Source organism: Rutilus rutilus (genome assembly GCF_951802725.1).
Source record: "Rutilus rutilus genome assembly, chromosome: 8".
Classification (NCBI taxonomy): Eukaryota; Metazoa; Chordata; class Actinopteri; order Cypriniformes; family Leuciscidae; genus Rutilus; species Rutilus rutilus.
In genome coordinates, this window is record NC_140222.1 from 15,177,260 (window position 1) to 15,196,113 (window position 18,854).

The following is an 18,854-nucleotide window of genomic DNA, read 5'->3' on the forward strand; positions in this document are numbered from 1 at the left end:
CTTTTTTATTTATATCTATAATCATTCGTATATTGTTATAGGAAAATACATTCATTTGCCAACTGAATAGAACTTGGATGCCAAGTGGCAATAAGGAGTTATTTTTGATGTGAAAAAAAAAAAAAAAATCTATATATAACCAGTATTACCAACTTTATGTAATAGTAATGATATGCTGGCTGTTTGGATATGCTGGCTTTTCACATTTGACACATGAAACATGCTTGCTAGCAGTGTAGATATGGCATTAAAGGTGCTCTAAGCGATGTCACACGTTTTTTAGGCTGAAACATTTTTTTGTCACATCCAGCAAACATCTCCTCACTATCCGCTAGCTGCCTGTCCCCTGAACACACTGTAAAAAAACTCTGTCTCTGTAGACAGCCCAGGCTCCACAAATGAAAAGAAAAACAAACTGGCCCAGCCTGGACCACGAAACATAACAAACAGTGTTCCAGCCAATAACTGACAAGTGGAGGAGACAGAAGCATGAAAAGGAAAGTTAGCTAGAGGAGAGACGTCCTAATCAAAGACAACAGCTAACGTTAAAAATTACATTCTCGAGCAAAAGGTTTGTTGCATAGCAGCTGGACTGCACTTGTGTGCAGAATCAACACTTAACACAAACATGGAAAGAATGATGTTCAGAAATAAGCGAGAACGTACTTCCTGTATACAATGTGAGAGATATGTTAATACTTATATCTAATTGCAAAGCTTAAGATTTATAAGTGCATAGCTTAAGTGCATATCTTAAAATGTACTGTAATATTGATAGTTGGCATCAGTATGAGGCGTCCCACTGGAAGAATTAGAGGGCGAGTCTTTAACAGCATTCTTCTGGAAGAAAATACAGAATCACGGAACATTATCATGATTCAGTTACAGAAACACAAAAATACAAGATACCAAAGAATGCTATTTTGTAAGTATATTTGTGTTATTTCATTTATCTGGTTAATTATTTGTGTTTTTTTTTGTTTGTTTGTTTTACTCTGTCAAGTTCTGCTTCCATAGTGATAAACTTTTTAAAAAAAGGACAACTATTCAGAGGGTACATTAATGTTACACCCTGTTATTGGCTGAAGCGCTTCAGACCTGTCAGTTATTGGCTGAAGCGCTTCAGACCTGTCAGTTATTGGCTGAAGCGCTTCAGACCTGTCAGTTATTGGCTGAAGCGCTTCAGACCTGTCAGTTATTGGCTGAAGCGCTTCAGACCTGTCAGTTATTGGCTGAAGCGCTTCAGATCTGTCTTTTATTGGCTGAAGTGCTTCAGATCTGTCTTTTATTGAGTGAAGTGCAGGGCTCCACCAAAGTAGTTTGAAAAGTGTCTGTCAAATGTCAGCTCGCCCTGTTGCTCCGTCAGTACCTTTGTCAAAGTACTTTGTACTTTCGGTGGAAAATAAATGTAGCAAAGTTGAATACTTTATTTTTATTCTACTCAAGTAAAAGTAAAAGTACCACAACTTAATTATACTCAAGAAAGTAAAAAAAAAAAAAAAAAAAAAAAAAAAAAACGAAAGTATTTGTAATTAGTTACTTTCTGCCCCCTCTATGTAAAAGCGCTTTAACTACCCAGAAAAACGCTATATAAATGTATTGAATTATTATTATATTTTAATTTTCTTTTTTTCAGTTCAGCAGTAATTTTTTCTCTTTTCGCTGGAGCCAATAAATTTAAATTTGTAACCGAACGGCGTCTCACCTATCAGTGCAGTAGAACATCAGTGTGTACGTGCATCGTCTACGCTAAGCGTAGTTTTAGATGGTGCAACAGGTGTATATATAAATCAGAAAGCTGGACGTAACTAAGTCCAGTGTAGAGCTTAGACCGACCTTTTAGGGACCCGGATCACTGTGCTGCTTGATCAAATGATGCCTGTTTGAACAACAAAAAGCTCAATTAAACACATTACTTTAATTAGAATGAAAATGCAATTTAACAATTCTTTTCACAATTGATTTCATATTTCGGTCTTGTTAAATCAGCCGTTAAATTCTCACCTTTTATTCTTGCTCCAGCAATGACCATCAGAACAGAAATAACTGCAATACATATTCCTGCTATAGCACCTCCAGACAGACCTGCTTCTGGAACAGCTGGAGACAGACAGTCATTGTTACTAGAGAGTAGTGTCGTATTGATTGCATTTGAAGCAAGAAGTTTTACATCCAATCACCAATGTGGTTAATACGAGACAAGACTGAGACTATCAAAGAATGGTGCAGGTAATATGCATTACTTATATATTATATTATAACATTGAGTCAAAGCTTTCTTGAATTGATTTAAAACATTGAAATGTATTTTAAAATGCATTGAATTACATAGAATTATACTCACCACTGACAGAAACCCTGAAGATCTTCACAATGGGGCCGTTGCGGTGACGTCGGCGACGGATGCTGAAGCTGCTGTTGCTGATCTCTAGTTGATATTCTCCAGAGTCTGTGTTTCTGGTGTTTGTGATGGTCAGAGATCCAGTCTGATGATCCAGCTTCAGTCTGTCTCTGAATCTCTCTTTACACTGAACATCTGTACAGATCTTACTCTGATCTCCAATGATTTTAGCGATGAGAGTGTTATTGAAATACCACATCATCAAATCATTTGGTTTTCTTACTACACTGGGATCTAAAGTAACAGATTCTCCCTCCTTCACTGACTTTCTCTTCACTTCATCTCGTTCAGCAGCAGAAACACCTGAAACACAAACCAACAGATGATTGAAGGATATTTTGCTGAAAACGAACAAACTACACAACATGAGAGAGATGTGAACATGAATACGATTGCACAAGCAATTCTAGACTTTAAATATGACAAGCAACATTTATCCAACTTTAATGATTATGAACACATTTTACAGAGATAATATTTATCTGAGAGAAGCTGATCAGAGATTGAATAAGAAACTGTCAGTATTACCAGAGCACAGCTTCAAAACTAACAGATCATCAGTGGTAATGATTCAGTTTTAAATCACACTGAATTAAATTTGTAGTTAAATTTTGTTTTTTTGAATATTATAGAAAAATAATTTAGAAATTATCTGCATACTGTATGTGAATTAATGTACAGGTAAAGAAAAAAAAAACTCCTCTGAATGTAACTGAAAAAAAAAAAAAAAATCACTAAACACATTAATGATGTGATTTAAATGTACATTATTGTTTTTAATTAAACATTATAACTCACCATGAACAGTAACACTGAAGGTCTTTTCACTGTCGCTGCTGCCACTGATGATATGTAGTTTATATTCGTCAGAGTCGGTGTTTCTGGTGTTTGTGATGGTCAGAGATCCAGACTGATGATCCAGCTTCAATCTGTCTCTGAATCTCTCATTAACTTCATTACACTGAACATCTGTACAGATATCACTCAGATCTCTATTGATTTTAGCGATACGAGTGTCATTATTATACCACTGAATCACATCTTGTTGGTTTGTTTGAACACCAGTGTGTAGAGTGACTGATTCTCCCTCCAACACTGACACTGAGACTCTTTCTGTATCATCACCAGACACACCTGAAGAAGAAATGAACAGGGAATTGTTATTTAAACTAAAAACAACAGGAAAGTGCTGTGAAAATGTTTTTCTAGACATAATAAAGATTGTGTGTCTGGATTCATAATGTATGCAAACAAACAGCTGAAGAAAATCATTGATTCACACATTCACTCATCAGACAAACATACATGAGACTCGTGGACAATCTACATTAATCACCATCATACGATACAACACACATCATGATTAATTTATACCCTTTCTCAATACATATATTTTCTAAATAAGTATTTTCATGTCTTCACAATGAATATTACACCCATTACCCATGAAAAATACTATAGACTCAATGCATTATCATGTTTAATATAATATGGCCACTATTAATCTCCAAAAATTGCAATTAGCTCTGTGTTTTGGTTTCTTTCGATAAGAAGCAAAGTGTCATCTTACAAATTCTATCCATCACGAAATTCAAACACTCGTGAACACTGGCACGTAGGCTACGCCCGTCCCAATCCTCTACCCTTCTTCACCAATGCCTGTTCCCCCATTCATCCTAGCAAATTATTTATTTTTTGCATGACCGATCTGGACTTAATTAATCTTTATCTTGAGCAAAATAACGTAAGCAAGCTGGCATTCAATCTGAATATTTTATAATGTAGACAGCGCGTGTGCGAACGTGGTGTTCTACGTATGACCTACTGTATATGATTGATCTCACATCTGGAAATAAAGCAAAATAACAGATAAATAATCCTCAGTGAGTTACCATGTCCGTAATAGCAAAATATCTAGCATTAATATTCGATCTCACTTTCGAAAACACACTGCAAGCAAAATACAAATAATACATTCTGTCGAATTTAAGGTGATCATCGCTATTACAAAATGAACCCAGAAGAGATATTATGCTTACCGTGGCACTGGCAGAGCAGAAAAATCAAAAGAATAACGTTATTAGCTATGACCTTCATTTCCATGTGTCCAAATGTGAACGCTGCTTCCTCTTCTTCTAAATGGCGGTTGTTTACAACTATTTGTTGCATTAACTGCCACCGCTGGACTGGAGTGTATAACAGGAAAAAAAAAGAAAGAAAGAAAAAAAAAGCCCTGTATTCTTTAAAAAAGAAAACAAAAAATTAAAAATCTTCCCAGCACTTCTTTGTAAAATATTTCTATAATCAAATATAATTACATTGGCCTCAACTTGAGCAATAAGCCTCTGCCTATCTTGATGATATTTCTGACAATAAATCAATATGCTCTACTGTTTCTGGGCTACGCTACGCCCCTAGACTGCCTGAGACCCAATTAATTGGACATTACAAATGTGAAGGCTGCATGATGAGTCGTTCATGAACGATCCGTTCATTGCGTTTGTCACGTGACAAATGAACGAAAGACTCGGAAGGTAACCCACCCAGCACCGGACGTCATTAAGACGTTGTTTTTTGGGCTAAAGTCGGCCCGTCATAGCCTTCATTTAGCCAAAAAATAGACGTTGAAAATCGGGCTTTGTTTGGTTCGTCTTATTTGGTCCAATTTTAGCCCAAAAATAGACGTTGAAAATTGGGCTTTGTTTGGTCCGACTGATTTGGTCCAATTTGGCCCCAAAAAAGACTTTTACAATTTGGCTTTGTTTATTTAGCCCAAGACGCGTCTGTTTTGGACCACATATAGCCATATTAATTTATACATTTATATTAATTTAATTTGATATTATATCGGCCTACATATTAATTATTTATGTTCCAATTTGTTTTTGCTCTATTTTCAGTTTAAAGTGTAACATTTCTCTAATTTCTGTTAATTCAAGGGGTTTAAGAGACATGACAAAGAGAAAAAGTATTTTCTTATTTTGTAAAGGGAAGAAGTCAAATATAATTGTTTTGCAGGAAACACATTCTAAGGTTGACGATGTTATATTTTGGTCTGAACAATGGAGAGATAAAGCTTACTTTAGCCACGGCACTTCAAGGTCAGCAGGTGTCGCCATCCTCCTAAATAACTTCAACGGTCATATTGTGTCCCCATTTGGCAGATGAATTTGGTCACTGGCTGATTCTTATCATAAACATTGATGGTCTGAAATTCATCTTAGTCAACGGATATAACATCAGCAGAGAAAACCGAAACCTACTTGAACAAATTGGTTTACATTTAGACAATCTCAAATTAACACACTCAACTGATAACATCATCATTGGAGATGATCTAGTTCATGATGAATTTCTTTATAAATATCCTTGCAGATACTCTGTAAGTCATCCAAACACCATATTCATGAACTTTTGCGAAAAACTAAATTTGGTTGAATCCAGAAATAGGCCTATCTAAATACGGGTTTAGCTCAAGCCACAATTATAAATCCAGAATTGATCACTGGTTAATTGCAAATCATTTGCTATTTTTTTTTATAACAGCTCTGATATTTCTGCTGCACTAACAGATCATAGTGTTATTTTACTAGAGATCAAACCCAATGACAACAATGTCCACTCACACACATATTGCAAGTTCAATTCCAGTCTGCTCAAAAATAATGACTACTGCCAAAAAATCTAATTATTAATTAAAGAAAATGCTAATTCTGAGGAGCTAACAACTGCTACCAAAAAGTGTGAATTCCTAAAATATAAAATACGCCAAATTACCATCTCATTCAGTAAAATAATTAAAAAAGATAGTGAAAAACAAGAAGTAGACATTATTAATCAGTTAAATATGTACTGCAATAGACCAAGCCCAACTGAAGATGATAGACAGAAGATATTAAACCTCCAACTTAAACTAGATGAAATGTACAGTCGTAAGGCCCAAGGGGCCTTTATTAGATCCAGAGCTAAGTGGATAGAGGAGGGGGGGGGGGGGGGGGAAATCAGCGTATTTCTGTGGTCTTGAAAAAAGAAGACAGGAAAAAAAATAGCATCAGATCACTGATGGTTGATAATAATGAACTCACAGATGAAAAATTGATCTCTTCAGAAATTTGGAAATTCTATAGCCAACTCTATAGCTCTAAATTTTCTAGCGTGGACTGTTAAATTTTTTTTCAGGATATAGCAAAACATATTCCCAAAATAGAGGATGGCCTCAAACAAACATGTGATAATCAAATAACAGTTACAGAACTTGACGCAGTAATTGGTCGTCAAAGCCCCCGGATCCGACGGCCTCACAGGTGACTTTTAAAGACATTTTGGGGTAGATTTAAGAGACCTGCTGCTTCAAGTCTTTACCGAAATATTTGAAACATGTGTGCTTCCACCAACAATGAGACATGGAGTTATCATCTCAATTCCAAAACCTGGGAAAGATCCCAGAATTATAGATAACAGAAGACCCATTACACTCAGAAATTCAGACTACAAAAACTTCTAACTTACATCTTCGCTTCTCGTCTTCAAACAGGGATTTCAGATCTTATTGCAGATATACAGTCAGGGTTCTTAAAAGGAAGGTCAATCCATAATAATATAAGATTGGTAATGGACATCATTGAATATATAAGCCAAATAGAGGATGATGGTTTCCTTCTCTTTCTAGACTTCTATAAAGCATTTGACTCCGTGGAGCATCCATTTATTCTTTCGGCACTCGAACACTTTGGCTTTGGAGTCAAATTTAGAGAATGAGTTGGTGGATTATATCGAGATATTAGTAGCTGTGTCCTAATCTAATGGTACCGCAAGCTTCAAGAATAATGTGGGTATTCCTCAAGGTTGCCCCATCTCACCATACCTGTTCATCTTAGCCACAGAAATGCTAGCAATTAAAAACTGTAATGATATTAAAAAAACTTAATGTACTTGGCACAGCCATAATAGAGCTACAGAGGGATCTATCAATACAAGGTCGAATTTAACTAACTAAGATGGAATGTTTATCAAGATGTTACCCAGCCTCTTCCAATGCCATTCCAAACAAATTGATTAAATCTATCAACCTAAACTTCATTTGGAGAAACAGACCACATTATATGAAGAAAAGCAATATGGTTAAAGACACAAAGGACTGAGGACTAAAAGTTATTGATTTTGACTGCCTTAATGGAACCTTAAAAATAAATTGGTTAAAATTTGCCATCTAATTTTGGATCAAATTAGAATTTCTTCTTAGAGCGGACATTAGTGTTAACAAATTACCTAGAGTTTCACAGATAAATACTCTTGTATTGGAAAATGTTATACGTACATAACTTCTCACCCCACACATCTGTACTGGAACAACAGATATGTTTTGCACCGCAACAAATCTCTATTCTTTGAGGATTGGTATGGGAGAAATATATGGCCCATAGCCGACTTAATGGATACCAACGGACATCTTTTAAATTATGAACAATTTTGCATCAAACATAATTTCAAACCCTTAAAATCAGACTTTACTAAATTACATAGAGTACTACCCCAAGGATTTGTCCTTCTAACAAGAAACATTTTGGCATATTATCCGATACAACCACAATTGCTTCAAGGGATCTTTGTTCTGGATAAAAACATAACATAGCATAACATTTGGATTGATATTGCAAAGCAAGGGTGATGAGCTCTGTACTAATACAATGTAATAATGTCTGAATTCTCCCCTTGTGTTATGTTATAATTTCTTACTGTTTTTCTATTTAAATTTGTTTATTTGAATGATTATTTTTCCTTTTATAAATCTTTGTTTTTATTAATAAGACTACATATTTCCTGTTTGTATTAAGAGCTGCTCCCTCTGGCTATATCTTCTCTGTATCCTATTCTGAAGAAATGGATTTTATGCAGGCATGTTTGCTTGTAAATCTTGATATTTTCAATAAAAATAAATAAAAATAAAAAAAAGACTTCACTTTTATCCATTGAAGTCTATGGCCCTGTCCCGAATGGCACACTCCGGACCTATAGGGCCCTTGGCGCGAGTCCACGAGGGCGCATTGAGAGGTATTTTTGGGACAGACTTGATCGTCACGCCGGAAATAACGGTCTGGTTGTGGTTGGACAGGAGAAATCACATTTTTACACTCCGACGTCTTATCTCCATGTCAACTACACAGCCTAATTTTACAATTCTAGATTTTAAAATTGTGCATGCCACCTGGGCATTAGACAATAGATACATCATGCTTATTTAAATGATGTATACAGTTGTACATAATAATACATACAGTAATGTTCCATTTGAACTAAGATTAAAATTTTAACACATAATGAAAATGTGCATGAGTTTCAGATGAATTTACAGGTTTCAGTATTCATATCCCTATACTGTCAGGATATAGGCAAGGAGGCAGAGGTAAGTGAATCCAAACACAGCTTTATTCAAGGTAACGATAGTGCGCAAGAGATATACGCAATGCGCTTGACTGTCGCCATGCTCAATTTCAGAAATCTAGGTGTGAGCAAGTAGGCAGCTGACTTAAAAGTAGTAGCTGACCCTGCACCCTCTGACAAAGATCAGACTAGCAAATTGTGTCTGCGTGATCCACATAACTCGGCCTCTATGCGGCATCGGGCCCCTGACGAATGAAATAATTGAAAGTGGGACACCCAGAGTAATCAAATATCCTAATTTGAATAGAATTATAATTTCTCAAAATCAAACAGTTTGAAAATAATAATACAATAAAATGATGTGTATACCCAGGAAAATGTTTACCTCTGATGTATTATTTGGCGTTGTGTTTATCACATTCATCAATGATATTTGATGAGTAAGAATCCAGTTTGAGCTGTGACTCTTATTTGACTGTGTTTAACACATCAGTTTTGATGGATTGATTTAGTACTTTATTATTGTGTAAAGCAGTTTTGTCTTGAGAGGAAGTCAGACTGTGAGGTTCATCATAACAGCAGGACAGGAAGAAGCTCTTCACCTACAAACTAAACATAGATGAAACAAATGGCACCATGCAAGATGTTGTCCATCCAGCAAATCAAACCATGTTTCTGAATAAAACCGACCGCAGAAGTTTCAGTTTGACTCGATAGATGAGCTGCTATAAAATCACACCTCTGTAAATCTTGCACTGCCAGGCAGACAGTTTGACCTTTTCAGTTGTTTTTCCATATACACTATAACTGATATATGGATAATTCAATTGAAATCAGTAGATCCATTTTACCATAATTCAAGAGATGAATTTATATTTCTACTGTTCTATTTTTATTAGTTTATTATTAATGTAGTTAGACAACCATACCTTTCACACATAATCAATGTTAAATGATAAAGATGAAGATTATTTTCCATTTTTAGGAACAGTTAAAGGAACACTCCACCGTTTTTTTAAATAGGGCTTATTCACCTTCTTTCCTACATTTAGATAGGTGGGCAAATGCATTTTTGTCTCAGTGCATGCATTGTTTTAGTTTGACAGGGTCGGCGCTATCTTAGCTTAGCATAATGAATGTAATCCTTTGTTGCCAGCTAGCATGTCCTGAGTAAAAGTAATATATATATAAAAAAATTAAAAAAACACCTAATTACTTCTTGTGGCCTGCGTATTCACAACGAGTACAAATAGCGATGCAGATTAACACTAGGCGATTTCCTATGCAGATATTGACATGGGACTATATTAGGGGGAAGCACAGGCGAAGCACTGCTACTTGGGCTCAGAGATATCACGCCCAAGTAGCAGTGCTTCGCCTGTGCTTCCCCCTAATATAGTCCTTAATATATAAGTCAATATCTGCCTAGGAAATCACCTCGTGTTAACTATTTGTACTCGTTGTGAATACGCAGGCCACAAGAAGTAATTAGGTGTTTTTTAATTTTTTATATCACTTTTACTCAGGACATGCTAGCTGGCAACAAAGGATTCCATTCATTGTGCTAAGTTAAGCTAGCGCCGACCCTGTCAAACTAAAACAATGCATGCACTGAGACAAAAATGCATTTGCCCACCTATCTAAATGTAGGAAAGAAGGTGAATAAGCCCTATTTCAAAAAACGGTGGAGTGTTCCTTTAAAGTCTATGAGAAGTCTACAGGACAGAAGACCATGAAACAATATATAGCCCACATTCAGAGCACATGCATGCACGAGGTTCTCTGTTGTGGGAGGATTCACACCCGGTTAAGTGTTTTCAACAGAAAATCTTGTTAGAGCAGACACTGAGTGGGTGAAGGAAATGTTTCCCATGCTTGTTTTGTTCTGCTTGTGCTGGTGTCGTCTGATTGGTAAGTTATAAATGCTTTTTTATGAGTAAAAAACTACTACTACTGATCAGATTAAACTATTTTTTGTCATAGAAACTAATTAAATTGCTAAATCATGGGAGAATAACTGAAATGTCTAATTCTATAATGAAAAAAACAACAACAAAAAAAACACTGGAAGTGAATCCTCCATTGGGCAACTTTCATGTCTCAGGCCGTTTTTATTTGTTTGTTTTCAATTTTAAATATATTAATGAACCCTTTTGTTTCCAGACAAAAGGAAATCCTATACCCAGCTCTCTTAAAAATGAACAACCGCAAAAGTAATTAGTTAGTCAAAGCGCCGTTCATATTTAGTGTAAAATTGCAAATTTCAAGCTTTGCAAACCACCAGGAGCCTTAATCTGATGTGTAAACTTTGTTTTGAAGGTGTTTTTGTTGTTTTGACAGATGAAGTGCAGTCGTTATCAGTGATGGAGGGAGATTCCGTCCTTTTACGCACTGATGTTACTGAAATAAAAGATGACGACAACATACTGTGGAAATATGGAACTGAAAACTCTCTAATAGCTAAAATAAACAGAGAGAATCGAATCGTCTCCACATATGATGATGTTCCTGATGGGAGATTCAGAGACAGACTGAAGCTGGACAATCAAACTGGATCTCTGACCATCACAAACACCACAACTGAACATACTGGAGTTTATCAACTACTGATAATTGGAGCAAAATGGTCATCAAAAGCATTCAATGTTTCTGTATATGGTGAGTATAGTCATAATTTGTCAAAATGTTCATATATTATTGTATTATTAATAATTGATTAATTCATTAATAAAATAGAATTAATTAATTAATTAATTAATTAATTACAAGTTAAGATTAATCAACAGCATTTGTGGAATAAGGTTGATTAACAAAAAAAAAAACATTTTTTGTTTACTTTTTAAAAAAAAATTATAAAAAGAAGACATTAAGGTTACGGTGAGGCACTTATAATGAAAGTCAATGGGGTCCATTTTTAGAGGGTTTTAAAGCATCAGAAAAGGTTAGTAAGTGATGTGTGTGTGTGTGTGTGTGTGTGTGTGTGTGTGTGTGTGTGTGTGTGTGTGTGTGTGTGTGTGTGTGTGTGTGTGTGTGTGTGTGTGTGTGTGTGTGTGTGTGTGTTTGTTTCTAAAGTAAAGTTAGCTCATATTGTCTTATGTCTTTTGGCTGTACTGTTGAAACAGTAATCTAAAGTTTACAGATCGCTGCCATTGTGAATCTCACTGTATAACCCACATTTTTGCTTTCTTTTTTTTTATATACAATTTTATAAATGTATACATTTTTGTGGTAATCAGAATTATGCCACAACTTCTATCGGTAAGCCCTGCTAACTCAGACAAACAAACAAACAGAGTTGCTAACTGTCTTACAAAGACAGCCCTTAGTGTAAAAACCTTGTTCCAAGATGTTTTTAATACATTTTGGACACAGAAGAACCACCTCTCATCGAGGAGCATTCAAGTGGGACTTAAATATGCCATGAAGGGATATATAACATTTTTTAAAATAAATATGGTAGTTACAATATTAATTTGGAAGCGAGGGTTTACAGATCACAATGCATGCGGGAAAAGCCTCATGTAACGTTACGCTCGTCACGATCACAGATGACAGCATCCAGGATCATCACTGTTCATGTGCCGCAGGGTAAGATTCAATTAATTTACATTTAACCAGTTTGTAGACCAGTCTGTACATGACTTGAGATCAGTTATTAGGCTTGTATATCAGCATGGTCTCACTAACATTAATTGTAACTTAATGAGAGTATGACAACCTGAAAATGAACCTTTTCATCTTCATTGGGATCGGGGTTGAATCCTTAGGGAACCAGGTTACTGTCTGCACCCACATCGTTGGATTAATGCACCAGGCAGATATTTTGCTCTGTCTTGTTTGGGTTTAGGAAATTGAATAAAATTAAATAAATCCCATTGCCCATGCTCTCAGGATACCTGGAATCAGTGTTACAAGTACCCTAGGCACAGCATTTTACCATATTTGTAGCATAAACACTATCAAACCGATGAGAGCATCGGATCTTCCCATGTTTCTCTATGGTGCTGGAACCTAAAGTTGTCCGAGTTCTGGTCCCCGTGCAACTGATACTCAACTGCCGTTAGCTCACCTGCGTTGGAGGAGAAGGGCTTACCGATAGGTCAAGTGCTTTAGATTGAGCAATACTGAACTCTGGATATCCCTTTATTTGCATACTGAAATGTGTAATTATTTTATAATTTGAGATGTCATGAAATATATTTATGTTAATTCTCTCATATTTTCCAGCTCATCTGCCTGTTCCTGTCATCAGCAGAGACTCTTCACAGTGTATTTCATCATCATCATCATCATCAAATTGTTCACTGCTGTGTTCATCTGTGTTGAATGTGAGTCATGTGACTCTCTCCTGGTACAAAGGAATCAGTGTATTGTCCAGCATCAGTGTGTGTGATCTCAGCATCAGTCTCTCTCTACCTCTGGAGGTGGAATATCAGGATAAAAACACCTACAGCTGTGTGCTGAACAATCCCATCAGCAACCAGACCACACATCTGGACATCAACACACTCTGTCACACATGTGCAGGTACTACAGCTCTGATGATATATGTGATTATTTACAGATTCACTCATGATAATGACTCTTTCCTCTCCTCATCCTCCAGTCTCAGTGTCTCTGATAGTGTTGATCTCTGCTGGATCTCTGTTGATTGGTGTTATAGTCGTGATGTGCTGCATCTGCAAGAAATGTAGAAAAACAGGTCAGGAATTCAGTTATAACCTGCAAATATTGACTGATCAAATGCATTTGATTAATTATATCTGATTTGAATCAGATATACAGATTTCTATACAAGATTGCAAGCTCTGTCGTTTCAACATGTCTGTTTTATTGTTAAAGCAGTTCAGACCCGGCAGGAAGACAGAACTGCTTCAGCTTTGTGTAAACCAACAACACGAAAACTGGTAAGATCCTTCATGACTGTATTACAAGAAGTTGTTTCAGTCAGTTAGTGTGATTGAAGTTCTGTGTGCAGCATCAGACGGTCAGTGAACAGACGTGGGCGGTCAGCATTGATCATTATTACCTTCAGTTTAGAGGAGAGGCTCTAAAAAGATGCTTTTTAAACATGTTTTTATGCTATTTTTTGTTGTGCATGTACTGATTGCACCTCATTGTACATTCTAACATACAGTAGGACATATTTTCATTCTGCAGATCTAAAAAAAGTTAATTAGTATACAGTAAATCAAAATTTGTTAGCACAGAAAAGTATTGAATTTTTTAAAGTAACTGTAATATATTATTATACTTTAAAGAGATAGCAATTGTCTCTTTTATTTAGAAGGCAGGAATTATTCCACCATATTGCGGGTTACATGTCGCCCGCCCACTCTCACTCTCACTTGAATTTGATATACTCCTCCTAGGGAATTCATCTTATCATCACCAAAATGTGGACACACTTCCTGCTGCCAGTTGGTGGCGCTATGACTTTGACTCACAATAGTCACATCCATATGATCGGCCACTTACAACGAACACACAGCTGAAGTTTCATCAAAATCAGTCAATCTATGGAAAAGCTATAACACTCTTTCTTTTTCCCTTTCTCGCAATGAATTCATTTCAACGCCACGGCCAAGCCGTTCGAGATATCCAAAATCCGTCCACTAAACTAATCCTCAATTTCTTGACTTCATGGCTGTGAGGGATAGACATACATCTCTTTAGTGGGTTGTTCAGTTATTTTATGTGTTTTTTAATTGTTCTGCTTACGAAACACAGCAAAAACATCTTTCCAAGACATTTCAGTAGTCAAAAAACTCAATGATTTGGGAAATTATAAGTGATCTAGGAGCTTTATACAGGTTTTTACAGTGTATGCCTCTGAAAACACTGTTATCTATCCCTTGCAACCTCACTTTCATTCCTGTCATGGCGCTGCTCTGAATAAGGTCTATAGGTGCACAAATAGGCACAAATGCATTTGCTATTTAAACAACATGGCGCAGGACATGGAAATGATAACTGTGTCGGGCTGAAACTAGCAAAAAACACTTGCGTTGCGCTTGGCGCCGCATTGCATCGGATGTATGTTTGGGTCTATATTGTTCTCATTGAGCCGGACAACAATTTTGGTTTGAATGTGGATTTTTTTTTTTTTTTATCAGGATTCAAACAATTCACAACACACTTTCTGAACATGGTGGCAAGACATTGAAGATATTAAATTGTGAACAGATATCTTAAACGGTGTTGCCATGTCGAGAGGTTTGAGTAATTCCAAAAAGGGAAACAGGAAAATTCTTAATTCTTAACATAATCCTCTTTACATTCACCCAGTTTAAATGCATATTTCCTGTCTTGCACAGTCTCCATAAAGCCTCCGTGGTGGCGGTGGCGCTGGGGCTTGGCCCTGTCATCGCTGCTTGCAGCTATATTAGTTTATAGTTAAAGAGCAGTAAATGATTTCTGAGAAACGCTGTTGAAAGTGTATCAGACCTAGCAGCACAACACACTTGTAGCTAATCAGCAGGATGGGGGAGGAGAGAGAATGAGCCAATCAACAGCAGGGGGCATGTCCATTCATGATGGGGGAGGAGAGAAAATTAGCCAATCAGCAAGGGTCGTTGTTTATTTGGAGCTGGTGCTGCTTGTGACTAACAACAAACTCTTGCTTAAATATAGGCTACTCTTGTGTACTGTATGTTCATTTTTTGTTCTTCATTGGTGTGCGTTCACCATCTAAGCTGTATTATTCACGAAGGATTACTTTGCTTTGCACTTCATCAGCTATGATAATCAGTAGGGTTGTATTGGTACACAGAAGTCACGGTACCTCAGTTTTGCCGTTACGATTCGATACGAGATCACTACATTTACATGAGTTTTTGGTTGGTGCAGACGGTCACTTTTATTTCTGCCCTTTTTCTTGTTGTCACAGTTAGCAAACAGCATTGCATTACCGCACCGGCCCCCTTTTGGATTAGAGTGTGGATCGCCTTTGCCTTTGATTGTATTTGTCGTCTGACTGCATGCACTGAACAATGTTCATACTGCGAATATTCGGGACTAATACATGTACTGTTACACCCCTAATAATTACACATTTGCTCTTTAGAATTGTGTGTTCGTTCATTTGGGGGCGGAGCAATGAAGGGAGGGTGTTTGTTTGGATTGATTTCAAATATCAAAACTCAAAAGTGTTTCTCTGAAATCTCTTACTGCACTTTTAATAGTTAGATCCGAGTCCTGAAAAAATTATTTTACAGAATTTAAAGAATAATACTAAGGTCTTGTTGTGAAGGTTGGTCTGCATTTAATATTCACTCTGATTATAAAAAAAAAAAAAATTTAAACAGGCTCCTGATCCAGATCCATAGGTTCCTGATTGAATTTGTGTTTCCTTTCAGAAATCCAAGACGGGTGCTGTGTATGAAAATGTCCCCAAAAAACGATGATTACAGTATCTACTGAAATTGATGTTCATGCGGGACAATACCTTACACCTTTTGGTGTTGCTCACGTTCATTCTCTGCCAGGATGTTTTCCTTCTATCTCTGTTTTGTTTTTGCTCTTTGTATTACATCTTTTTTTTTTGTTCTTTTTTTTTTTTTTGCAAATGCGTAATAGTTTAATTTAGTGTTCTCCTTAGCATAGCATCCAGAATCTCAACTAAAATGTTCTATTTTTAGTTTATCACATGCAAATGTATCTATATTTCATTATTAAATATTGATCTCATTTACTGCTTGTTTTTTTTTTCATGCTCTGCTGAACTCTTTGTCAAATGTATCAAATGGTGGGAGTGTCAAATGAGCACATCATTGCTCTCTAGTGACCAAAGCAGAAAATCACATCTCTGTAAAAATAGCACTTCCTTTTTCTGATAAAATAAGTAGCATAAACACACATAGAGAAATATATAATGTAATATTAATATATTTCTTACACTTTTTAAATATTTACGTTACAAATGTTTCATATTCTTAAGCTAGTTAACAAAAGCACAAGCACACTTGCATCATGTACTAAGATATTTAAGAGACTCCACTGTGCTGAGGAATGAACAGCCATTATGTTTTTAAATATAGTATTTATAGTCCTAATGGTGTTTGGCCAATCATCAACTGAACCACAGGCTCTACTCTTCAGCACAATGACCCCAAAAACTCAGACATACCAGAAACCTTTTTAGATTCCAAAATAATAGAACATTAAAGACTAACAGATCTCCCCCAGTCCACGTATTTAATATTGAGCAAAACTTTATTTTCACATTTGCTCTCCTTTAACAGTCAGAAGCAAAGCATGCTGGGAACTAGAAGTCTGTTGTAACTCATTCCGTGAATGTGTGTGTGTATATGTGTGAACATACATTCACATTTCTATGGGAACATGCATGTGCAATATATGTACACAATAAAGGATGAAACTTTGTGAATATTACATGTAATGTTATTTTTGTCTTCATTTATAGGCCTACATATTTTATGTGTTAATATATAGCTATACATGGTCATTGCATATATTGCAGTATATTGAAAAATATAAGCACTAGTTTCCCATATATGGAAATGTATTATGTAATATATTGCATTATAATAGCTACCAATTTTGCAGTATATTCCCATATATTTTTGTTCCGTAAGGGGATTCTATTCTTTTATGAGTAGCCTATATTGTGAATTCAGACATACTTCTCTTGTCACATACTGATTTTCACCTACTGCAGCCTTGGTGTGTGTTAACTTATGACAACCAAGACCTGAGGCCACCTGCACAATTTCGGCACAGTGCCACCTAGTGGTCAGGAGATAAGAAAAACCTTTCTCTTTCCAAAAAAAAAAAAAAAACAGTATTTAAAACCAGAATATAGGGGCTCATCTATTGAAACACATTAGGTTAAATACTTAAAGTGGATTACCAACGGGTATGTTTAAGGTTAAGGGTTGGTTAGGACAATATATCAATTACATTTTTACATTATTTAGAACTAAATAATTACTGAAAGTAATAATAAAAATACAGAATTGAATAGTAATTGATATAAAATAGTATAAATTGCTAATACACACACACACAATAAAATAGTGTCCTAGAAACGCTGTCCTGCAGGAATACCCTACTCAACCGGGTTAGCAATGCAGTGTGAATCAATATGATTCAGACATCTCAGGAATCATAGAGCATAAGACACTCAAATATAAAATGTCAGAGTGCCTTTGATTTACAAGGGTTTATTACTGGGTCATTATATAGAGATCTATTAATAGGGCCCTCTGTTGGTCAAAGGTAGAGTTGTTATTCTTCCAAAAGTGAGGTCTTGTTTGGACCCAAGATGGTGCTCTGCAGTGGAATGAACAATTTGTTTAATGAAACAGCAATGGATCCAGGTTTGTGTGCTTAAATGAGTTTTATTTTTACGTTTGTCCCGGATAATTTCAAATATAAGATGTGGAAATACATTTTCTTCTATAAAGACCTATACTACACTGTAATATAAAAAAAATAAAAATAAAAAAAGGAAATTACATTTGTACATCATACTAAACACCATTAAATAAATGATCACCAAAATGTGCTGAATTACTATTACTATTAATCAGAAAAGGGCAGGATTCATTTACACCAAGGTGGGGATCCTGTTCACATGATTGCAAAATATTTCTCACATCAAAACATTAATTACACATATTTGTATTTAAAATAATGGCTGAATCTGCTTGTTATTTGTAAATGTTTGATGCTATCTGCTGGACATGAGGATGCTGATACTCACAGTTGGATTTCCAAGTGCAGTCGATGAGACTTGAACAGAGCCGAATAAAGCTGAAATCTGCTACGCTTCTAATTTCAACCCCTGAATCAGTGAGTCACAAACTGTGCATGTTTGATCATTTAACCGTTTAAAAGGTCATGTGATTTACATAAAGTGGATGTTTGATGTCATTTCCTCTAACTGCTCTGTTAGTTGCTGTTGTTCTTGTGCATTGTGAAGTCATTCAGATGGTGAAGGTTTCTAAGGTTCATTCCACTCATAACACTCAATTTACTTTACTTTACAGACAAGGTAATGTTCAGCTAAGTAAAGATTGGTCACATTTATTCTCTGCCAGGTTTTTTT

General features: G+C 35.9%; 2 protein-coding genes across 5 annotated transcripts; one reads left to right on the plus strand and one right to left on the minus strand.

The window, feature by feature from the left end:
- Positions 1-299: 299 nt before the first annotated feature.
- On the minus strand, positions 300-4,910 carry LOC311295576 (uncharacterized protein). 3 transcript variants are annotated; one of them, XM_084417043.1, is made up of 6 exons: positions 4,441-4,674; positions 3,200-3,535; positions 2,345-2,704; positions 2,005-2,100; positions 1,837-1,879; positions 300-837 (listed from the first exon to the last, which is right to left on the minus strand). In XM_084417043.1, exons 1-5 carry the CDS (start codon positions 4,568-4,570, stop codon positions 1,869-1,871), a joined length of 933 nt encoding a protein of 310 aa, XP_084273169.1. In that variant the 5' UTR covers positions 4,571-4,674; the 3' UTR covers positions 300-837; positions 1,837-1,868. The 3 variants fall into 3 exon arrangements, with proteins under 3 accessions (XP_084273169.1, XP_084273168.1, XP_084273170.1); XM_084417042.1 differs by having other exon boundaries at positions 708-840; XM_084417044.1 differs by lacking the exon at positions 300-837 and having other exon boundaries at positions 1,634-1,879; positions 4,441-4,910.
- Positions 4,911-10,562: 5,652 nt separating this feature from the next.
- On the plus strand, positions 10,563-17,145 carry LOC311296063 (CD48 antigen-like). Of its 2 annotated transcripts, none has more exons than XM_084417722.1 (5): positions 10,563-10,693; positions 11,123-11,440; positions 13,010-13,484; positions 13,625-13,689; positions 16,141-17,145. In XM_084417722.1, exons 1-3 carry the CDS (start codon positions 10,645-10,647, stop codon positions 13,474-13,476), a joined length of 834 nt encoding a protein of 277 aa, XP_084273848.1. In that variant the 5' UTR covers positions 10,563-10,644; the 3' UTR covers positions 13,477-13,484; positions 13,625-13,689; positions 16,141-17,145. The 2 variants fall into 2 exon arrangements, with proteins under 2 accessions (XP_084273848.1, XP_084273847.1); XM_084417721.1 differs by having other exon boundaries at positions 13,628-13,689.
- The last annotated feature ends 1,709 nt before the right edge of the window (positions 17,146-18,854 follow it).

Excerpts from the sequence above, each read along its gene's own strand:
- LOC311295576 (XM_084417043.1), bottom strand. The coding sequence starts at position 4,570 with ATGCAACAAATAGTTGTAAACAACCGCCATTTAGAAGAAGAGGAAGCA. Across the intron at positions 3,536-4,440 it reads TCTGCTCTGCCAGTGCCACG|GTGTGTCTGGTGATGATACA; the intron begins GTAAGCATAATA and ends TTTCTTCTTCAG. Across the intron at positions 2,101-2,344 it reads CTTCAGGGTTTCTGTCAGTG|CTGTTCCAGAAGCAGGTCTG; the intron begins GTGAGTATAATT and ends GTCTGTCTCCAG.
- LOC311296063 (XM_084417722.1), top strand. The coding sequence starts at position 10,645 with ATGTTTCCCATGCTTGTTTTGTTCTGCTTGTGCTGGTGTCGTCTGATT. Across the intron at positions 10,694-11,122 it reads GTGCTGGTGTCGTCTGATTG|ATGAAGTGCAGTCGTTATCA; the intron begins GTAAGTTATAAA and ends TTGTTTTGACAG. Across the intron at positions 11,441-13,009 it reads ATTCAATGTTTCTGTATATG|CTCATCTGCCTGTTCCTGTC; the intron begins GTGAGTATAGTC and ends CATATTTTCCAG.